Source organism: Euprymna scolopes, chromosome 40 (assembly GCF_053919585.1).
Source record: "Euprymna scolopes isolate OS-2025 chromosome 40, ASM5391958v1, whole genome shotgun sequence".
Classification (NCBI taxonomy): domain Eukaryota; kingdom Metazoa; phylum Mollusca; class Cephalopoda; order Sepiida; family Sepiolidae; genus Euprymna; species Euprymna scolopes.
The window spans coordinates 25,768,581-25,791,479 of NC_136521.1; the positions used below are offsets into that span (position 1 = coordinate 25,768,581).

Genomic DNA, 22,899 nt, shown 5'->3' on the forward strand with positions numbered 1-22,899 from the left:
TATCAAATGAGATGGTAATGTTGTGGATGAAGTACCATATATTGAAATCATTATGAATTTATTCATGTGCTCTTTTATCTTGCTAAGTCAATCCCCCCCCTCCAAAATAAATATCCAAATGAGATGGTAATGTTGTGGATGAAGTACCATACATTGAAATCATTATGAATTTATTCATGTGCTCTTTTATCTTGCTAAGTCAATCCCCCACTCCAAAATAAATATCCAAATCAGATGGTAATGTTGTGGATGAAGTACCATACATTGAAATCATTATGAATTTATTCATGTGCTCTTTTATCTTGCTAAGTCAATCCCCCCCTCCAAAATAAATATCCAAATGAGATGGTAATGTTGTGGATGAAGTACCATACATTGAAATCATTATGAATTTATTCATGTGCTCTTTTATCTTGCTAAGTCAATCCCCCACTCAAAAATAAATATCCAAATGAGATGGTTATGTTGTGGATGAAGTACCATACATTGAAATCATTATGAATTTATTCATGTGCTCTTTTATCTTGCTAAGTCAATCCCCCCGTCAAAAATAAATATCCAAATGAGATGGTAATGTTGTGGATGAAGTACCATACATTGAAATCATTATGAATTTATTCATGTGCTCTTTTATCTTGCTAAGTCAATCCCCCCCTCCAAAATAAATATCCAAATGAGATGGTAATGTTGTGAATGAAGTACCATACATTGAAATCATTATGAATTTATTCATGTGCTCTTTTATCTTGCTAAGTCAATCCCCCACTCCAAAATAAATATCCAAATGAGATGGTAATGTTGTGGATGAAGTACCATACATTGAAATCATTATTAATTTATTCATGTGCTCTTTTATCTTGCTAAGTCAATCCCCCACTCCAAAATAAATATCCAAATGAGATGGTAATGTTGTGGATGAAGTACCATACATTGAAATCATTATGAATTTATTCATGTGCTCTTTTATCTTGCTAAGTCAATCCCCCACTCCAAAATAAATATCCAAATGAGATGGTAATGTTGTGGATGAAGTACCATACATTGAAATCATTATGAATTTATTCATGTGCTCTTTTATCTTGCTAAGTCAATCCCCCACTCCAAAATAAATATCCAAATGAGATGGTAATGTCGTGGATGAAGTACCATACATTGAAATCATTATGAATTTATTCATGTGCTCTTTTATCTTGCTAAGTCAATCCCCCCCTCCAAAATAAATATCCAAATGAGATGGTAATGTTGTGGATGAAGTACCATACATTGAAATCATTATGAATTTATTCATGTGCTCTTTTATCTTGCTAAGTCAATCCCCCACTCAAAAATAAATACACAAATGAGATGGTAATGTTGTGGATGAAGTACCATACATTGAAATCATTATGAATTTATTCATGTGCTCTTTTATCTTGCTAAGTCAATCCCCCCGTCCAAAATAAATATCCAAATGAGATGGTAATGTTGTGGATGAAGTACCATACATTGAAATCATTATGAATTTATTCATGTGCTCTTTTATCTTGCTAAGTCAATCCCCCCCCTCCAAAATAAATATCCAAATGAGATGGTAATGTTGTGGATGAAGTACCATACATTGAAATCATTATGAATTTATTCATGTGCTCTTTTATCTTGCTAAGTCAATCCCCCACTCCAAAATAAATATCCAAATGAGATGGTAATGTTGTGGATGAAGTACCATACATTGAAATCATTATGAATTTATTCATGCGCTCTTTTATCTTGTTAAGTCAATCCCCCCCACCAAAATAAATATCCAAATGAGATGGTAATGTTGTGGATGAGGCACCATACATTGTTTAAAATCATTATGAATTCATTATTGCGCTCTTTTATCTTGTAAATCAATCCCCCCCTCCAAAATTAACATCCAAATGTGATGGTAATGTTGTGGATGAGGCACCATACATTGTTTAAAATCATTATGAATTTATTATTGCGCTCTTGTATCTTGTTAAGTCAATCTCCCCCTCCAAAATAAATATCCAAATGAGATGGTAATGTTGTGGATGAGGCACCATAAATTGTTTTAAATCATTATGAATTTATTATTGCGCTCTTTTATCTTGCTAAGTAAATCCCCTCCTCCAAAATAAATATCCAAATGAGACGGTAATGTTGTGGATGAGGCACCATACATTGTTTTAAATCATTATGAATTTATTATTGCGCTCTTTTATCTTGTTAAGTCACTCCCCCCTCCAAAATAAATATCCAAATGAGATGGTAATGTTGTGGAAGAGGCACCATACATTGAAATTATTAAGAATTTATTCGTGCGTTCTTGTATCTCGCTAAGTCAATCCCCCCCTCCAAAATAAATATCCAAATGAGACAGTAATGTCGTGGATGAGGCACCATACATTGTTTTAAATCATTATGAATTTATTATTGCGCTCTTTTATCTTGTTAAGTCACTCCCCCCTCCAAAATATATATCCAAATGAGATTGTAATGTTGTGGATGAGGCACCATACATTGAAATCATTATGAATTTATTCATGTGCTCTTTTATCTTGCTAAGTCAATCCCCCCGTCCAAAATAAATATCCAAATGAGATGGTAATTTTGTGGATGAGGTACTATACATTGAAATCATTATGAATTTATTCATGTGCTCTTTTATCTTGCTAAGTCAATCCCCCCCTCCAAAATAAATATCCAAATGAGATGGTAATGTTGTGGATGAGGCACCATACATTGAAATCATTATGAATTTATTCATGTGCTCTTTTATCTTGCTAAGTCAATCCCCCCCTCCAAAATAAATATCCAAATGAGATGGTAATGTTGTGGATGAGGTACCATACATTGAAATCATTATGAAGTTATTCATGTGCTCTTTTATCTTGCTAAGTCAATCCCCCACTCCAAAATAAATATCCAAATGAGATGGTAATGTTGTGAATGAGGTACTATACATTGAAATCATTATGAATTTATTCATGTGCTCTTTTATCTTGCTAAGTCAATCCCCCCGTCCAAAATAAATATCCAAATGAGATGGTAATGTTGTGGATGAGGTACCATACATTGAAATCATTATGAATTTATTCATGTGCTCTTTTATCTTGCTAAGTCAATCCCCCCGTCCAAAATAAATATCCAAATGAGATGGTAATGTTGTGGATGAGGTACCATACATTGAAATCATTATGAATTTATTCATGTGCTCTTTTATCTTGCTAAGTCAATCCTCCACTCCAAAATAAATATCCAAATGAGATGGTAATGTTGTGGATGAGGTAGCATACATTGAAATTATTATGAATTTATTCATGTGCTCTTTTATCTTGCTAAGTCAATCCCCCCCTCTAAAATAAATATCCAAATGAGATGGTTATGTTGTGGAAGAGGCACCATACATTGAAATTATTAAGAATTTATTCGTGCGTTCTTGTATCTCGCTAAGTCAATCCCCCCTCCAAAATAAATATCCAAATGAGATGGTAATGTTGTGGATGAGGCACCATACATTAACATCATTATGAATTTATTCATGCGCTCTGTTATCTTGCTACGTCAACCCTCCCCTCCAAAAAAAATATATAAATGAGATGGTACAGTAGCAGAACTCCCACCTAATACGACAACTAATGACCTAACAGCCCAAACCCATAGTACCAGTTACACCAGAGAGGATCTGCATAACCCAATAAGTAATAGTATACAAACTCAACAACTGACCACACAGCAGATAGGTATAAGCTCTACAAAACCTGAACATAGAAACTCAGGCCACCCCCAGATAAATGAAGAATCTTTAGATACACCGCGCACAAGCCCTATAATACATACCTACATAGGATTATCCTCCTTCCCGATGAAGGCCAGAATTGTGAACCATTTACAATCATTCTCTAAAGAGAACTCTACAACACAAACTATCCTATCTAAGCTAGTGAGAAATTTAAAACAAAACAAAATAGACTTTACATTGAAATGGAAAATACTAAGAAATTCCAAATTATACAGCCCAGGCTCTAAATACTGCCTTCTATGTAACGCAGAGGCGACCAAGATTATAATCACACCTAATAAATTAAACATCCTCAATTCAAAACGAGAGATAATTTGCAGTTGTAGGCACAAGAGAAAGTACAAGTACGTAAATGCAAATAATCCCACTGAAAATGCACCACCGGACAGGAACTAGCTTATTGCGCTTCTCCCCTGTCCATAAAACGTAACAATATCCCTCACTAACCGTTTCCCCTAGTAAAGGGCTATCAGACAACACCCCAAACCAAATTTGTTTTTGTTTTTTTTGCAACCGCTCTTAAGCACTCGCTATCTGCAAAAAAATCGCCATAAAAAACTTCAGCTTTTTAATATAAAATATTAGCACACCCTCTGAATGCATAACCATTATATAACATTAAATAAATAACCGACCTAGAATCGCCCGCATCTTGGCAAGGCCTAATTAACAATACAACTACTTTAAGCATAAGCCCTCAGACAACTTTGCTTAACAAACCCTATCCCCGTAAAACCATACACTTAATATCACCTATTAAATTGCAACCAAACCACCAATTAGCATACGATGCAACCAGAATATAACCTAACCAATCTAAAACCGAAGCCTAATGAAAAAATAGCTGTGAAACCCCCTCCCAGGGCCAAAGACCTAAAACCTAAATTTAGAACCATCTAACCACCACCCATAATCCACACTGGCAATCCCCCCCCCCAATAAGAAATAATTTAAAAATCAGCGCATTTGGACTCCACTATTAGATTAACAATTAAGCCCTTCATCCCAGTAGTATTTACATTAAAACATTTAAATGTACCAAAAATATAACCTAAGATAAGCTCCCACGATTCAGCCCAACCCACCCCCGTACCCATACAGACATATCCCCATCCCTTTTCTACCCCTTCCAACTATCAGTCAAGTGTGATCCCAATTCCCCACATGCAAATACGTATACCATCTCTAAATTCCTTCCAAATTCCTTTCTAGTCATCACTTCCTACTGATAATCTCACTAGATTGAACGCAGCTGAACCAGTCCAGTTTCGAGTAATTTCCACCACAAGAACCCTGTTGAACAAATACCGTTTTTTGCCATCTAAAATAGGAGGAAAAAGAATTCACCAAACCAGTGCATCTATGCAAGACCATCCTAACAATATAACACAAAATTTAATGGAGAAATATGGAATTTTAACGGACAGCTGTAAACCATGCTTCATGCAACATCTCTTGGATATCAGAACTACTACAAAAAGTAGCTACGCCAAATGGATAGACCTGTCCCTCGTGTTAATAAATGAGAAAGTATGTATTCCATTTTCTAGACCTTGCTTTTTCATAAAAAACATAAATTTGATATAGGTAAAATATTTTCGCTTGTTTTCTTTTCCTTATAAGGGAAATGGTTTCCATATTGTTTTATTGTTAAAGTGTTTTTTATTACATAAGTCTGAAGAAAGGCTGTTCTCGTGAAAATTTTCAAACGACATAATGTTTGAATTTTTCCGAATAGTCTTGAAATAATTGTAACGATGAAACCAATGCCTGGTATCACAGCCGTGATGTTAGCATAGGTAAATATTTCCAACCCCTAACAAAAAATAAAAATAAAAAGGTTGTCAGAAACAGCATTAAGGTGGAGGCGATTTCGAAAGTTCAATAAATAACTTTTATTTAACAATAGAAATAAACAATTACCAAAAATTTAATTTTTCATATAGAAATAAAGAGGTAAATTAATACATTAAATAAGAATAAACATTAAAGGACGATAAGTATATAATTGTATAATAAAATAAATATAGAAATAAACCAACAACCATAAACCAATGCTACAACAGAACACCAACTACTCTAATTTTTAAAATTTTTTTTTAGAGGTAATTGAGGTCGCTGACAACGAATCTGATAATCAAACCCGCCGCAAATTTACCATTTGCATGGTATGAACCCCTAGACCATGGGACTATTTTGTGCCATTTCACTGCCTTCCGTAGTGTATTTCTTACATGATACGTTTGCATGTGAAGGGGTGTATTTGTTGCTTTGAAGTCTTGGTTTTTGTTAAAACAATATATATTAGTGTTGGGACAATTCCTAAATGTTTTCCGATGTTGCAAGTTTGTCTCTGATGTATCATTATTTTCATGGAAAGTGTTCGTCTGAGCTTCAATCTATGGTCCCCCCTCGCCAAACTTTCACAAGAAACACTCGTCTAGCTGTAAACACTATCAATAATTCCCCCCACTCTTTATCTGTACCTAAACCTAAACGTAGATTCCATGAACAAAGCTTCTTTCTTAGAACTACATGCCTGTGGAATTGTCTTCCGTTTTCCTGCTTTCCGGCTGACTACAATATGGTTGCCTTCAAGTCTAACGTAAATAAGTTCTTGATGAGCCGTTTCATATAAGTTATCAAATTTACCAAATTTTCATTACTAATGATTACTATATTGTCCAATTTCTACTGTACACTCTTTAACCCTTATCCTTGAGTGGCCTCTTGGCCTTGATAATGTGGTGATGCCTATGTAAAAAAAAAAAAAAAGAAAAAAAAGATTCCAGGAAAATATTGATTAACGATTCAAATACCAAGTCCGATTTCGATGGAATTGTTGTTTTGAAATATACCATTATATAATCGAAATTTTTTGTGTAGCGAAAAAATTTGGTACAACGAAAAAATGGAAATACAATTAAGAGAATTTCAAAAACGATTTGATTTTTTTTGTAAAATTTCTTTCATTGAAGAGAAAAGTCAAAACAAATATTTTAACCATGAATTAAACATGCACCATGAAATTAATAACAATTAATTTCAGAAGTTATTTTATGTATTAAAAAAATATAAAGAAAATTAAGTCATGATTAATTCAACAAAAATACAATAACATAAAATTTCAAGGGGAATAACATGTTTTGTTTTGTAGAATAATCAAAAGAACTGTAGTAGTCAATAACAAGGCCGGCAACCCCCAATATTTTCTCCTGTATCAGAAAACACGCTATGTGATATACGTATATCTGTACGTGATGTTGCCAAGCTAGTCAAAAACCTTGATTCCAGTAAAGTAACTGGCCCTGACGGTATTCCAATTATAGTACTCAAAAAACTTCAACCTGAACTAGCGCCCATACTTACAAAACTGTTTAAACGTTGTCTTAAGGAGAATAGTTTCCCATCTCCCTGGAAAATTTCATCAGCATGCCCTGTATTTAAGAATTCAGGTGATCGCTCATCTATCTCTCAGTACAGGCCAATAAGTCTCCTGTGCGTCATGAGTAAGTTGCTGGAATCTGTGTTAAATACAGAAGTAATCAACCATCTCAACAAAAATAACCTTCTTAGTGACACTCAATATGGTTTCCGTTCTGCTAGATCTACAGCAGATGTGCTTACAGTTATATCTCATAGGATTAGCAAATCTCTTGATGGAGGCAACCTTTCTAGGGCAATTGCTCTTGACATATCTAAGGCCTTTGATAGGGTATGACATAAAGGTTTACTTCATAAGATCTCTAGCTATGGTATAGCTGGAAATGTCTTCTCAATTATTATATCATTTCTTTCTGATAGGTTCATAAGAGTAGTAGTTGAGGGGCAAAAATCAGAAGCTCACAGTATTAATGCCGGTGTCCCTCAGGGGTCCATCCTGGGCCCAACTCTTTTCCTGATCTACATTAATGATCTTCCAAATCACATCCTTACATCATTTGTAGACATTTATGCTGACGACACTACCATTTATGGTAGCACATCTAAGACAGTAAACGACCAAGTTCTCTCCAATTCTCTCTCCTCTGATCTTGAGCACGTAGTACAATGGGGTAAGGACTGGCTGGTTACTTTTAATGCATCTAAAACCAAGCTTCTCTCTTTACATCATCAACATTCTGATCCACATCTGGCATCAACTGAAATGAATGGCTCTCGTTTTCAGGAGGCCTCAAGTTTTGACAAGCTTCTTGGCTTGACCATTACTCCTGATCTTAAATGGAACACGTACATCAAATCTGTTGCCACGGCCGCTGGAAAGATGGTGGGATCTTTCTATCGATCCGGTAGATATCTCACTGCTGATGCTATTCTCTATCTATATAAGAGCCAGGTACGTCCAAGGATGGAATACTGTTGCCACATCTGGGCAGGAGCTACTAGGAAGGACTTGGCCTGCCTTGATAGAGTTCAAAATAGACTTTGTAGCCTCGTAGGAGATGTCCTTTTCTCTTCCTTGCAACCTCTATCTCACAGAAGAGATGTTGCGAGTTTGTCTCTGATGTATCGTTATTTTCATGGAAAGTGTTCGACTGAGCTTCAATCTATGGTCCCCCCTCGCCAAACTTTCACAAGAAACACTCATCTAGCTGTAAACACTATCAATAATTCCCCCCACTCTTTATCTGTGCCTAAACCTAAACGTAGATTCCATGAACAAAGCTTCTTTCTTAGAACTGCACGCCTGTGGAATTGTCTTCCGTTTTCCTGCTTTCCGGCTGACTACAATATGGTTGTCTTCAAGTCTAACGTAAATAAGTTCTTGATGAGCCGTTTCATATAAGTTATCAAATTTACCAAATTTTCATTACTAATGATTACTATATTGTCCAATTTCTACTGTACACTCTTTAACCCTTATCCATGAGTGGCCTGTTGGCCTTGATAATGTGGTGATGCCTATGAAAAAAAAATAAATAAATAAAAAATAACACACAACAACAACAACAACAATAATAATAATAGCAGCAACACTTACCAAGGGTCCAGCTTATGCACAAGACTGACACCAGATTGAGCTGGACTGAGGGCTTGTATTTATGTACAAGCCTATCCAATCAGGTGATTCAGCCAATCATAATCCAAAGAATAGACTGGCCCATGTGTGCACAATGGAATCTCCCATTGTGCCATAAATAGTTCTCCTCTTTCATGAGAGGTAACTTTAGTCTTTGCCAAGTTATCCACAACTTGAACGTTGACCGAAAGTCCACTACACAATCCAATATGGCGCTACGAACAGGATTCGAGACAGAAGATTGGGAAGACTATTTACTCAAAGCAGGCATTGCTGCCGATTCCGCCAAGAGCTACGCTGCAACTTTTGTGAAGGAAAAACTGAGGAAAGAAAACCTTCAAGTAATGGATCGAGCCATGCTAAGAGAATTGGGTATCACAACAATGGGAGAAGCTCTGTCTATCCTTCGACAAGCCAAGGAGCCTGCTACCCAGACCACCTATGCTAAGGCACCAGCTGCCAGGCCTCCCCAACTTCATCTCGAAATGACCCCTCAACAATTCAGAAAATTTCGGATTGATTGGGAAGTATTCACCAGAATAACGGACATGCCAACTTCTCAGGCCAATATCCAGTTATACAGTTGCGCTGATGAATCCGTTCAAAACGCAATCATAAATACGTACCTTAAGTTCTTCACCACCAACCCAGACAAGCTGCTAGAGATGACAGAAGCATTGGTAACTCAAAAATCAAATCCCATGGTCCATCAGATGACATTTGCATCTATATCACAGCATGAAGATGAACCCATCCAACAATACCTTGTTCGTCTTAGGTCCACAGCCATAGACTGTAATTTCTCATGCCCCAACTGCGATCACGACCTGTCCGACATTTACATCAAGGACCAATTTATCAAAGGGATATCGAATGATACGCTTCAGACCGATCTACTGGCAAAAGCCGGGTTGCTAAAAACTCTCAACCAAAATATTTGTCATGCTGAGGCATTTGAGTCTGCACTACGGGACCAAACCGCAATGACTGATACCTCACACATAGCTACAGTCCGGATGTTAACATATCGCAGGCAAAAAAAAAACAGTGCTGTACAGACTAGCAGAGGCAATATTCGCACTAGCTTTACTGCTACTCACAAGGATAACATTGCTGATAAAGAACTCCGTCAAACCTGCATAGGTTGCGGTAGTCACCAACACGGTACTCCAAGGACAAGTGCCCGCCATTTAACATGTCCGGCATGGAATCAAATGTGCAACACTTGTGGGAAACTTAACCATCTCTCAGCAGTGTGCCGGACAAAGAAATATCGCCCGGCAGTGATAAAAAGTTTTGAAGACCAAGAAGCTCTCATGAATACACTCATGGCCCATATCACATTCGATCAAATGAGGGGCACCATTATGACTACAGAAGGTGATCTGTTAACTGAAATAAATGCATCAGTAATCCCATTCTCACCAAAACCAGATCCCAGACAAGCTGTCAATATCCCTAGGAGTCGTAGTACAACGCTAAAGGTTTTTCCCGACAGTGGTGCCGTCATTTGTCTTGGGGGACCAAAGCATTTAATCAAAATGGGCCTCACAAAGATTAGTCTTGTCCAATCAAGAAGGATCATACGAACAGTTGGAGGTTTCACACTCATGTGTCAGGGTTGGCTACCAGTTGAGTTTGTGGTCAGAGGGAAAACAACTAAACAAGCCCTCTACATATGCAAGGGCATACAACGGCTTTATCTCAGCAGAGCAGCCTGCATCGATGTGGGAATATTGCACAAACATTTTCCAAACCCGTTAGCAGATGAACATGAAGAGGTAGACACCGAGTCTAAAAAGTGTAGATCAGTTATTACTTCACCGTCGACTACGTGACTCCATCCCTTCACAGCCAATCCTCTACAAGCCTCATCCTGAATGGGTGTCAGCGGCACAACACCGCGAGGAAATGCTCCACCACCGCAATGCAAAAATAGTAGAAAGATACAATAAATATACCCACAACCTTCCACCGTTACAAGCTGGTGACACCGTAGCCATCCAAAATCCAATCAATCGCAGATGGAACACAACGGGCAAAATCATCAGTTCCCTACCAGATCGACAATACCGAATCAGGGTTAACGGATCCGGAAGGATCACACTTAGGAACCGCCGTTTCCTCAGAATATGCGAACTCAAGCCTGCACCAACCACAATACCAAGTGCAACACTAGGACCAACAATTCCCTCAAGCGATACTACATTCTTGCATCTCCCTGTAATAGCACATACACAGCAACCAAACCCCAACAACAAACCACACATATATCCCCACGCTTTCGATCATCAAGGATTCCCCGAGCTCTTTCTAGGTTACTACCATACAACAAACTAGGCCTAAAAGAGAGATACACCTCTCATACAACTCAGCCTACTCGTGTGGGGGGGGGGAGATGTAGAATAATCAAAAGAACTGTAGTAGTCAATAACACACAACAACAATAATAATAATAATAATAATAGCAGCAACACTTACCAAGGGTCCAGCTTATGCACAAGATTGACACCAGATTGAGCTGGACTGAGGGCTTGTATTTATGTACAAGCATATCCAATCAGGTGATTTTTTATTTTTTTATTCAAAAATAAAAAATAAGGCGCTTATATTAATGAAAAAAAAAAACGATTACTGTAGCTGAGTTCCGGAAATTGCTGAAGCAGTTTACAAAAAGGAAACAAGTTAGCGAAGTTAATCAATGAACTTAAAAACGTAGCAATGTTAAATAACAAAATAAACTTATTAATTAACGTATTACACAAAACAAAAGTAAACCATTACAATTTAACGATGTTAATTAATCCACAACAAAAATTAAATAAACTTGTTTGAAACGATGGTAAGGGAGAAGTATTCCCCACGTATAATTATTGCCACCAGGGAGCAATATGTGACATGATTTTTCATTTACATTAATTAACAAGTTTATTTAATTTTTGTTGTTGATTAATTAACATCGTTTCATTGTAACAGGTTGTTTACTTTTGTTTTTGTGTAATACGTTAATTAATAAGTTTATTTTGTTACTTTTATTTTAAGTTCGTTGATTAACTTGTTTTCTTTTTGTTGAAATTGCCGGGACTAACTTCAACTTCACCCGGCGCTTGCAGGCACAGTATTCGTGTAATCATATTTTTTTCTCTATTTTTTTTCATTTAACATTCTTTCATTGTACCACTAATTATTTCAGCGTCTCAAATTATATCTTAATATATATACTTATTTTTTATATGTCTATGCTGTTTACTGCCCTTAGATTTAATGATCCATTTGACATAAGCGCCAAAAATAATTATTAAAACAAAAACAGTAGTGTTCTCATCGAGTAGTTTTTATTTTATTCAAGAAAATAAAAGGTACTCATGCACTTATTGAGCCATGCTGAAATAATGACATTATTTAGAAAGCCATTCTTAACATGGGGACAAGAGAGTGTTGTGCACCTAATCTGTACTTTCACCTAACAATTTAATAAAAATAGGTATTGTGAAACTTTAATTAAACTTGAAAGTACTATTTAAAAATAGTGCGGATCAATAAATGCACTAACACCAAATAACAATTTACTGTGTTTCAATCGACGACATTCCATGAGAGGTACGTACTCGCTAAAGTTTTTTGTTTATTTTTGTTTATTACCACAAGTGCTAATTTGGACTGCCACAAATTTTCCTGTTAATAATTACCTATAACTATAATCTCCATCAAAAACAATAAAATAAAATAAAAAAACAGAAAACAATCATAAAATAATTCGCAAAGCGCAAAGTTCAAGCCAAAATATAGGTACGGGCAAAATGAATGCCAATGCTCAAAATTGGCAAACATTTTGACCCCACCTCCCTTTACTTAAAAAAAATCACCAAAAATCAGGAAATTAACCAATTTTAATGGAATTTTCAGTATTTATCAAATAATGATCATGGAATATAATGAACTAATTATTTTTATTCAAATCTGAGTGGAAATGTATTATTTTGTTTAAACAAAAAATACTTTTACTAAAGTTATGGTTTTCAGTAGTAAATAAAATATGCAAGAATTTATTTTTCCTTTTTTATATATAAATAAAGCATCATAATTTGTAACAATAAAAATAAAATAATTTTTACAGGAACATTATGGAAAAAGCCCCTAAATCCGTATTAATGAATTCCATATAACTCGAAGGAAAATGAATTTCTCGAACTACCGATATTACCATTGAATTGCGCATTGTTTATTTAACATTTTCACAAAAAAAATTATAATTGCAAAAAATATTCTACTTTTTTTTTTTAAATTACAGGTTTCGCATAATTTTTATATGCAAGATTTTAATAATTTCCTTGCTTGCGAGAATGTGAAACTTTTGGTGTAACATATTTGTTATATAATATTGAACAATAATTAAAAAAATAATAATTAATTTAAAAGCAGGAACATAGAAAAATAATTAAATTAAAAAATGGAAAAATTTATACAAACGTTCAGAATAGGAATGTACGGATGCACGTCTGGGGAAAAAAAATATCACACCCCTTCCTTCCTTTTAATTACATGACGTCATTTTCAGTCTTTTGACTAGTTGAAATTTTGGGTCTCTATATATTCCGTGTTTAGAAAAACTTTAGTTTGTTGCATTTTGCTAACAGCAGAATCACTTGGTTTTGGGCTAATTAATTTATGTTTTGTACAAACAAGGTGTTTTTTTTCTTTTTTAATTCAATATCTTAGAACTTTACTAATTATCTTTGAAATAGACCCAGAAAACTAATATTTATCTTTTAAAGGATTTTTACAATGAATTTAACTTCAAAATTTAGCTGAATTGTGTAGCTCACCGTGAAAACATATTTCATAACGTTTTTTTTTCACGTGTACAAATATTTTTTTCCTTTTGGAAATTAAGTTTAGTCCTTAATCTTTCAAATACAATTAAAAAGTAGTCGGAAACCTAGAAAAAATGATAAATCGGCTTTCAAAACTAGGCCCCCCTATCGTTGTCCACCCATTTTTGCCCATACCTACCAAAATAAATAAATAAAAAAAAAAAAAAACTTAGGCCACACACGCAAAACTTCTTCCCTTGTAAAAATAATAATTGCTCTCAAAGACGAACTGTGTACAACATCAGAGCCGATGCGTATTTCGCTAGACGAGTAGTACTAGGTGTATCAGAATTTTTGTGGAATTTTTGACATCCATAACACAAAACTGCAAATAAAATATAAAAAAACTTGTAATTTCTCTTAAAAGTGGGTTGTTTATTTTCTTTATGGAATATATTTCCAAAATAAACTATTAAAGTTGTTTAAAGAATAATAGAAATATTATTTTTTATTTTTTAAAAAACAGTGTTTACAAAGTGCCTACGCGCGTTCATGCAGCCATGTTTTTTACGTAATCAAATCAATAGAATTTTATGAGTTAAATATTTTTCAATTTTTAAACTTTAAAAATCTATCAAAATTTTTCTATTGGTTCAATTTTTACAATATTTTCAGAGTCAATAGAAATTTTATGCTCTTTCCAATAAACCGGATATAATATTTTAGACAAACGGTTTTTTAAATTCACCCCCACCATTTTGAAATGTCTATGAAAAAGTAAATAATTAATCTACACACCAAACTTTTATGTATCACAAATTGAAGATAAAAGATAAATAAATAAAATATTCTAATTTAAAACATAAAAAGTGTTTTTTGGAAATTTACCTGTAAAGTCCAAAGTTTACCTTTTTTTTTTTAAAAAAAAACACGTATAATTTCTTTTTTTTAGAAGTCAAAGCTCATGTGATGCTTACATAGTCAAGTAAATATCAGATGCTGATGACAATTTTTTCTATTTCATTCAATGTTTTCTTTTTTTAGATATTAAAAAAAAAAAAATTCACTCGATAAAGTAGAAATAAAATATATTATTCAAAAACTCATGTATTTGATTAAGAGAATAAAAAAAATAAATAATGAATAAAATAAAAAATTTTTTTAAAAATCGGCAGAGTGGGTTTGTCTTTAAGCGGCAAAAAAACTATTAAGTGAATTTTCAAGAACAGTGGCCCAAAAATACTAATTTTGGTTTACAGCATACAATAGAAAGAAAGATTAATTGTGACGCTTAGCACTACGGAAGATTCAACGCAAAAAAAACACTTCTGATCGCGCATTCTTTTGAATACTTGCTTAAAAAAGTATTTTATTTAAAAAGGACATGGAATATAAAATATAAATATGAATGAATTCTTAACAATGAAGAATTGAAGTACTCATTGAATAGTATTTTTTATAGGTAAGTGATTTTTTGGAATTTATATATATTTTTTATAATCGAAGTAAGTAAAATTTCGTTGATTTTCTTTAAATCTTTTTTAAAGAAACCCAATTTTAAAAAACAAATATTGCATAATTTGCTATTAAACTTGTTAATTTTTTTAAATTTGGTCTTTGCTCCTTTAATTGAAAAAAAAATTCAGGTTTGAATTACATTTTTCAAGTAGTTATAAGCTTCGAAAGATAATAAGTTGAATTATTAAAGTTCTTATCACATCATTTTTAATGGCCGCTTCTGATACACCTAGGGTAGCACTCGTGTACATCAGCCTAACCATTTAACAAGCTTTTATTTTTATGAATAAACACTTGATTTTCAAATGTGCTTTCAAGATAGTAATTGACAGGCTTGTTGGTGCTAGTACACTTATTTTTTAAATAGTATTTTCAAGTTTAATTAGTTTTATGATATGTTTTTTTATTAAACTTTCGATTTAAAATACAGAATAGATACAACCCCCCCCCATGTTAAGAATGGCTTTCTAAATAACATTATTTCAGCACGGATCAATAAGTGCACCAGTACCAGCTTTTTTTTTTTTTTGGTACTCATGCAGAGAGTGATCTGTGCTGAAATAATAACGTTATTATTTAAAAAGCCATTCTTAACATGGGGAGTGGAGGGTGTTTTGTACCTATTCTGTACTTTAACCTTACAATTGAATAAAAAAACATAAAACTTTAATTAAACTTGGAAATACGATTTAAAAAATAGCGTGGATCAGTGGATCACTCTCTGCATTAGCACTTGTTTTTTTTTGTTTTTTTTGTATTTTGGAAATAAATAAGACACTTATGCAGAATAGAAACTGTGCTGATTCAATACCATTATTATTTAGAAACCCATTCTTAACATGGGGAGGAGCATTTTGTAAATATTTTATACTTTCACCTAACAATTTAATAAACAAAAGATACCGTAAAAAAATGAATTCAACTGAGACATCAGGTTTGTATTACTGTACACATAGATTCGAAAAAGTTGTCAAAAAGCAATAGGTACCTCTAAACTTGTGTACTACATCATCATTCTAAACAAAAAACACGACGTCATCAGTTTGTGTGTTTATTGTAATTTCTATAGAAGAGCATAAGCACTATAAAATTTATTTGCAAATAATGTTATTTTACTATCATTATTATTTTAAAACGGTAAAATAAGTGCATAAGTTCACAAAAAACAACTAGTCCGTGTTAATGATTTGAAGATATAAGAAAAAAGCTCGCAAAGAATTCAAAATTTATACATTAAACGATAAATTTATCAGAAATTTCTGAATAAATAAAGTATACAATAAAAAAAATGAACAATAAAAATGTATAAAAAATAATCTAAAACTTACCTTGTAAAGCAAATAGATTTTTAATAAAAAACTAGACAGACGATAAAATTAATTTTAACCTCTTCTGTTAATACATGTATCTACAAATGCTTGTCCTTACAGGCTTCCATATATTTTTGAAAAAAAGCGCAAATTTTGATTTCAACATCTCTTATTTTAAATAATCAAATCGAAACGAATTTTTTTTTGGTCGATTTTTCTTTTGCAATTTTTATTATCTCAAGAGTCATATTATATGAATATATTTTTTTGGTAAATATGAAGAATTACTCCACCCTCGAAAATTCCTTTAAAATTACCACTCTTATAGGTTTTTGGGGTCGCTGAAAACAAAAATAACGTTTAAAATATGAAGAAATGTATGTTTTAAAAAAAGTGGGGAATCACGTTTCTATAATAATTTAATGTAAAATGAGCACCCACTTCGTGGCCATGATTTTTTTCGGGAGGAGGGGGGGGCTTTCTTTTACTCTCAGAAAAGCCTTTAAAATTGCCACTAACTTTTAAAATTCCAGGAAACAAGTAGTTTCCAAGATATGAAGAAATGCACTCACTTTATGGTTACCATTCTTTTTTTTTTTAGTGGGGGGGGGGGCTACTTTTTTTTTTTTAGGGATATATTCAATTATAGAACTGGTATAGTTTTTTAACAGGTGCTTATGCAGTTTAATTAACCGTTTTGAGCAGAAGAACTGTTTAATATTTTACAAAAATTCTGTTTACATTTGGTGGGAGGTATTGTGGCGGCCAAACACCAAAAATAAAAAAAATCCTCTAATATATTTAACGAAACCTACTTTTAATATGTAAGTTCATAGAAGTAATTTAGCTGATGTTGAAGCATTTCTCCTAACAAATACCCCGGATATCTTAGCACTAAGTGAGACTAACCTACATTCCTCCATCCCCTCTAACTACTTTAACATGCCTGGATATCTCCCACTCTGCCGTAAGGACTCTGACAGACACATGCACGGACTTGGAGTTTACATTCGTAATACCCTTCCCTTGACTAGAGAAACAAACCTAGAATCGGATGATCAAGCCTTTATGTGCTTTAGACTAAACATGCAACACAACATTAGCTACTTTTACTTTCTCTACCGCTCTCACTGCACCATAATAAACAAAGTCTCTCACACCATAGACACAGCACTCTCCCTCGACACTAGCGCACAAGTACATGTATTTGGTGACTTTAATGTGCACCACAAAAACTGGCTTGGATTCTCTACTTACACAGATGCAGCGGGCAGCACAACTCGTAACTTCTCACTCCCTATCACAAATTGTTACGTTTCCAACCCGTTTCCCTGACCAGCAAGAACAACATGCATTACTTCTAGATCTGTTTTTGACCACAGTTCCCAATGATTGTATAACAAATGCCGACAGCCTACTTGGGAACGTTGATCATGCAGGTTGAAATCGGCCTAAACTGCCCAAAATTGAAGACCCAGTGCTCAAAACAACGAGATATTATAAAAAGGCTGACTGGGAAGCCATCAGAGATCTTATGAGAGATGCCCCATGGGGAAATATTTTTTTTCTTCCTGCTGAACAGTGCGCAAACGAGATCACTGAATGGTTCAAAACTGCAATCGAAGCGCATGTTCCCATGCGGAAATTTTATAGCAAGCTCTACTCTCCCCAATGGTTTACTTCGACTTGCGCAACTGCCATTGCTCAAAGGCAGCATGCATACCGCAGATTTAACCAACATAAGTCCAGTTCAAACAGACAGAAGTACATAGAAGCTAGAAGTAACGTTAAGAAAGAAATAGCGACAGCTAAGAAAGAATTTACTGAAACCACTAAAAAATGCATTGAAGCACAAAAACTAGGAACTCGTGACTTCTGGAAAATCTACAACAGTGTAGTAAATCAACAATTCCCCCGCTAACCAACAATCACGAGGTTGTTTGATCAGCAACCGACAAGGCTAACATGCTTGCCAGTTGGTTTGCCTCAAACTCCACACTGGACCCTCCAACCACCCCTACCTGAAATTCCTATGCGGACAAACGCCACGCTAGACGATCTGAAAATCACCCCTGCTCAGGTGCATGCTATCATACAAAACCTTGACACTTCAAAAGCATGTGGACCTGATCTTATCCCAGCTGTGCTTAGCTGAAGTAGCTTCAGTTCTCTCCAAACTCTACAACAAATGCCTTAATGAATCTTGCTTTCCGGGCTGTTGGAAAACTGCTTCTGTGGTACCAGTATTCAAGAATTCTGGCGAAAGAACTGACCCATTAAATTATCGCCCCATTAGCCTCCTCTCACTTTTTGCCAAAATATTTGAGACCTTAATTAACCATGCTCTAGTCCATCACCTTACAGATGCTAAACTTCTAACTGACCAACAATATGGATTTAGACAAGCCCGTTCCACAGCAGACATCCTAACTGTAATCTCTGAACATATATACTATTCACTGGACAAAGCGGGGGAGGGCAGAGCAGTAGCTCTAGATATATCTAACGGTTTTGACAGGGTATGGCATGAGGGTCTCCTCAGGAAAATTAGATCATACGGTATCACTGTTAGAATACTTAACATAATTAAATCCTTCTAAGATAAGAGAAAAATCCAGGTTGTCCTCGACGGTCGTACATCTAAACAATATGATATAAATGCGGGAGTGCCCCAGGGGTCTATCCTTGGACCTCTACTGTTCCTGATATTTATAAATGACCTCCTCGACAAAATTGCTTCTGAGATGGGTATATATGTTGATGACACTACACTCTATAACAGGCATGACAGGAAAACAAATGAACATATATCTAAAGAATTGGCAGAAACACTAGAGGATGACCTCCAATCTGTAGTGGAATGGGGACAAAAATGGATGGTCATGTTCAATGCCGCCAAAACTAAACTAGTTTCATTCAATAATTACAAGAAACCTTCTCTACCACCTATAGCAATGGCCAACGACTCTTTATCTGAGAGTACGTCTCTCAAGCTTCTTGGCCTAACATTCACAGGAAACATGAGTTGGAACAATTACATTGAAGGCACTGCCAGGGCTGCTGCAAGGAAGGTGGGCTCTCTCTACCGTGCTAGAAAACTACTAACACCATTCGCCCATGTATGGAGTATTGCTGTCATATTTGGGCTGGTGCATCTGCTACTAGTCTCTTGCTCCTTAACAAGGTTCAAAAGAGAGTCGCAAATTTGATAGGCCCTGAACTGGCATCTAAGCTTCAGCCTCTATCCCATCAATCCCTAGATGTAAAAGATCTTTCTACTCCAGTAGTTTCTTCCCCAAAACCGCTAGACTTTGGAATTCTATTCCAGCTCCCTGCTTCCCCAACTGTACTGACGTGCAGAAGTTCAAGTGCAACGTGAACCGACATCTTGCTGCCCAAATCCCTACATAGTACCCCAGTAGTTGTTACCCCTGATAGTAGCCCCTACACCAAAGTGGCAATGTGCCTTGTTTGGGGTGAAAATGTAATAATAAAAAAATTTTTTAAATAAAAAAAAAAAATTTAATAAAGAATAAATATCGAAAATTTCAGGTAAATATGACTATTATTTGATTTTTGCTAGATTTTTAAGATATAGGTGTGTCAACGGCTTAAAACACGTTACTACATAGGAACGTTGTTTTAATGCGTTGATAATGTAAACACGATTTTTGTCTCGCATTTTCATTATTTTTGTAAGCTGGAAAAATTTTTTTTAAAATATTAGCAGTTTATTTGAAGCTTCTTTTAAATAGTAAAAAAAAGTTAGGATAATAATAATAAATTAATTACAGTTACATCGTGTTACAACAGGTTTACATACAGTTTAAAACTGTGGTGCACGCTGGAGGTACCTAAAGAACAAATATATAACAAATAAATGTTATCAAAGACAAGATAAGTTACTTTTCTACCTAACTGGATATGTTTTTAGGGGGTTTATTTAATGTAACATGCTTATTCAGCTCGAAAAACATACAGTGTTTACAGATGTATTGGAAAATTAAAAATGGCGCCCGGTCGCCCGACTCTCTCTTTGACACGGTAAGTTTAGGAAAAGGAGTTAAAAATAAAAATAAAAGGGTTTGTTTTACTGTACACATAGATTCGAAAAAGTTGTCACAAAACAAATATAGAACAAATAAATGTTATTAAAGGCAAGATAAGTTACTTTTCTAACCAACTGGATATGTTTTTAGTGCTTATATTTAATGTAACATGTTTATTCAGCTCGAAAAACAGTGTTTATTGACGTATTGGAAAATTTTAAATGACGGCCGACTCTCTCTCGGAGACGGTAAATTTGGGAAAAGGAGTTATAAATAAAAAAAAGAAAGTCAAAATACTGTTAAAAACCTGCCGAATATGTCGACCTATGTCACGGTAACATATATTGAGCGAGTTTCTAAGAGTATTTTGTCTGTTTTTTATTTATAACTCATATTCCCAAACTTACCGCCTCAAAGAGAGAGTCGGTTGCCATTTTAAATTTTCCAATACATCGGTAAACACTGTATGTTTTTCGAGCTGAATAAACATGTTACATTAAATATATATATAAATATATATTTTCTCTACCCTGCAACCTCTCTCCCACAGAAGAGATGTTGCGAGCCTATCCTTGTTTTATCGTTATTTCCATGGCAGGTGCTCGTCTGAACTCCAATCTCTGGTCCCCCCCCTCTCGCCAATCTTTCACGAAAAACACCCGTCTAGCTGAATCCACTGTGAAAATTTTCCCCCACTCTATATCTGTGCCTAAATCAAAACGTGGATTCCATGAACAAAGCTTCTTTCTTAACTGCACGCCTGTGGAACTCTGTTCCGTCTGCCTGCTTCCCACCGGACTACAACTTGGATGTCTTTAAGTCCAACGTTAACAAATTCCTAATGAACCGCACCCTTAAGTAAACACTTCATCAAATCTCCACACTAACGTAATGTACTTGCAATAACCCTTATCCCTGAGTGGCTTCTGTGCCTTGATAAGTGGTGATCACTGTGTAAAAAAAAAATATATATATATATATATATATATATATATATATATATATATATATATATATATAAACACTAAAAACATACCCAGTTAGTTAGAAAAGTAACTTATAAAAACTAGACAAAATACTGTTAAAAACCCAGCGAATCAGCCTATGTCACGGTAACATATATTGAGCGAGTTTCTAACAGTATTTTGTGTAGTTCTTTTGTTTTTTTTTAACGCCTTTTCTCAAACTTACCGTGTAAAAGAGAGAGTCAGGCGCCATTTTTAACTTTCCAATACATCGGTAAACACTATGTTTTCGAGCTGAATAAACAGGTTACATTAAATAAAAACGCTAAAAACATATCCAGTTAGATGAAAAAGTAACTTATTTTGCCTTTGATAACATTTATTTGGGGTTTGTATTACTGCACGAACCCTTTATTTGTTATATATTTGTTTTTTGACAACTTTTCGAATCTATATATAAACCCGAAAGATCTAAAAACAACACAGTCCGTATTTTTCTGCATCAGTACAAAACCAAAACTCAAAAAAGGTGATGTATAAAGCTTAATCAATAAATATTTTGCTTTTTTTTTCTTACCAATAATGATACTGCGTTCAGAGTGGGGGGAGCATTATGAAAATATAGCATATTATGAGAAACATTTGAAAATGACGCCATTTCCAAATAAACCGCGATTTCTTACGAATCTGCGGCGATGAAAAGAGATTTAAACAATTCATTTTAAAAATCTTGTTTTTCTTTTCTGATTCAAAAATACATTACAGGTGTAAATAGAGGTATTTAATTATTTTTAATCGGAAAAAAACTCATCTTTAACTTTTTATTTTGTTTTATTTGTTACTGTTCGTAAGTTCGTAATTAGCGTTACGAAAGCATGGGCAACCATAACCGGTATCAATTGAAAATCGCTTACGTATGTAAAATTGTTCCGCTTACCAGACCGGACTTCCTGTTTTATCAGATGTTTAGGACTTCCCCCTCCTTTAAATTACACAATTTACACCTTTTTTTTTTTTTTCTTTCGCGTTAATATCATCGATTACAAACTTAACTTGGTAATCGTGAAGAAAGAGAGAGCCTGTTTCCTCCGTTTGACTATAGGTGGCGTTAATGTCTGTCCACCCAGTTACGGAAGCACAAAATGGATATAATGGCACCGTTGAAATAAAAATAAATGTTTAATTTTAAACGGTTTTTTTTTTGGGGGGGGGGGTTGCAAGCAGATTTAAGTTTTTTTTTTTTGTTTTTTTTTTTTTCAAACATATTTACGTTTTTGTTTTGTTTTTTGCAAACATATTTAAGTTTTATTTTTACAAACATTTACGTTTTGTTGCTGGTTTATTTTCAAACATTTACGTTTTTTTTTGTGTCTACGTTTTTTTTTTTTGTGTCTACGTTTTTTTTTTGTTTCTACGTTTTTTTTTTGTTTTTTTTTTTT

General features: G+C 34.4%; 1 protein-coding gene across 2 annotated transcripts in view; it reads right to left on the reverse strand.

The window, feature by feature from the left end:
• LOC145265440 (centromere protein M-like) overlaps positions 1 to 22,162 on the reverse strand; it is a 174,871-nt gene extending 152,709 nt beyond the window's left edge. For both annotated transcript variants that reach the window (XM_080121286.1, XM_080121285.1), the window contains exon 1: positions 22,038 to 22,162. In XM_080121286.1, the coding sequence (XP_079977412.1) occupies positions 22,038 to 22,118 (81 nt within the window). In that variant the 5' untranslated portion in view covers positions 22,119 to 22,162. The remainder of the gene's footprint in view (positions 1 to 22,037) is intronic.
• Positions 22,163 to 22,899: the final 737 nt, after the last annotated feature.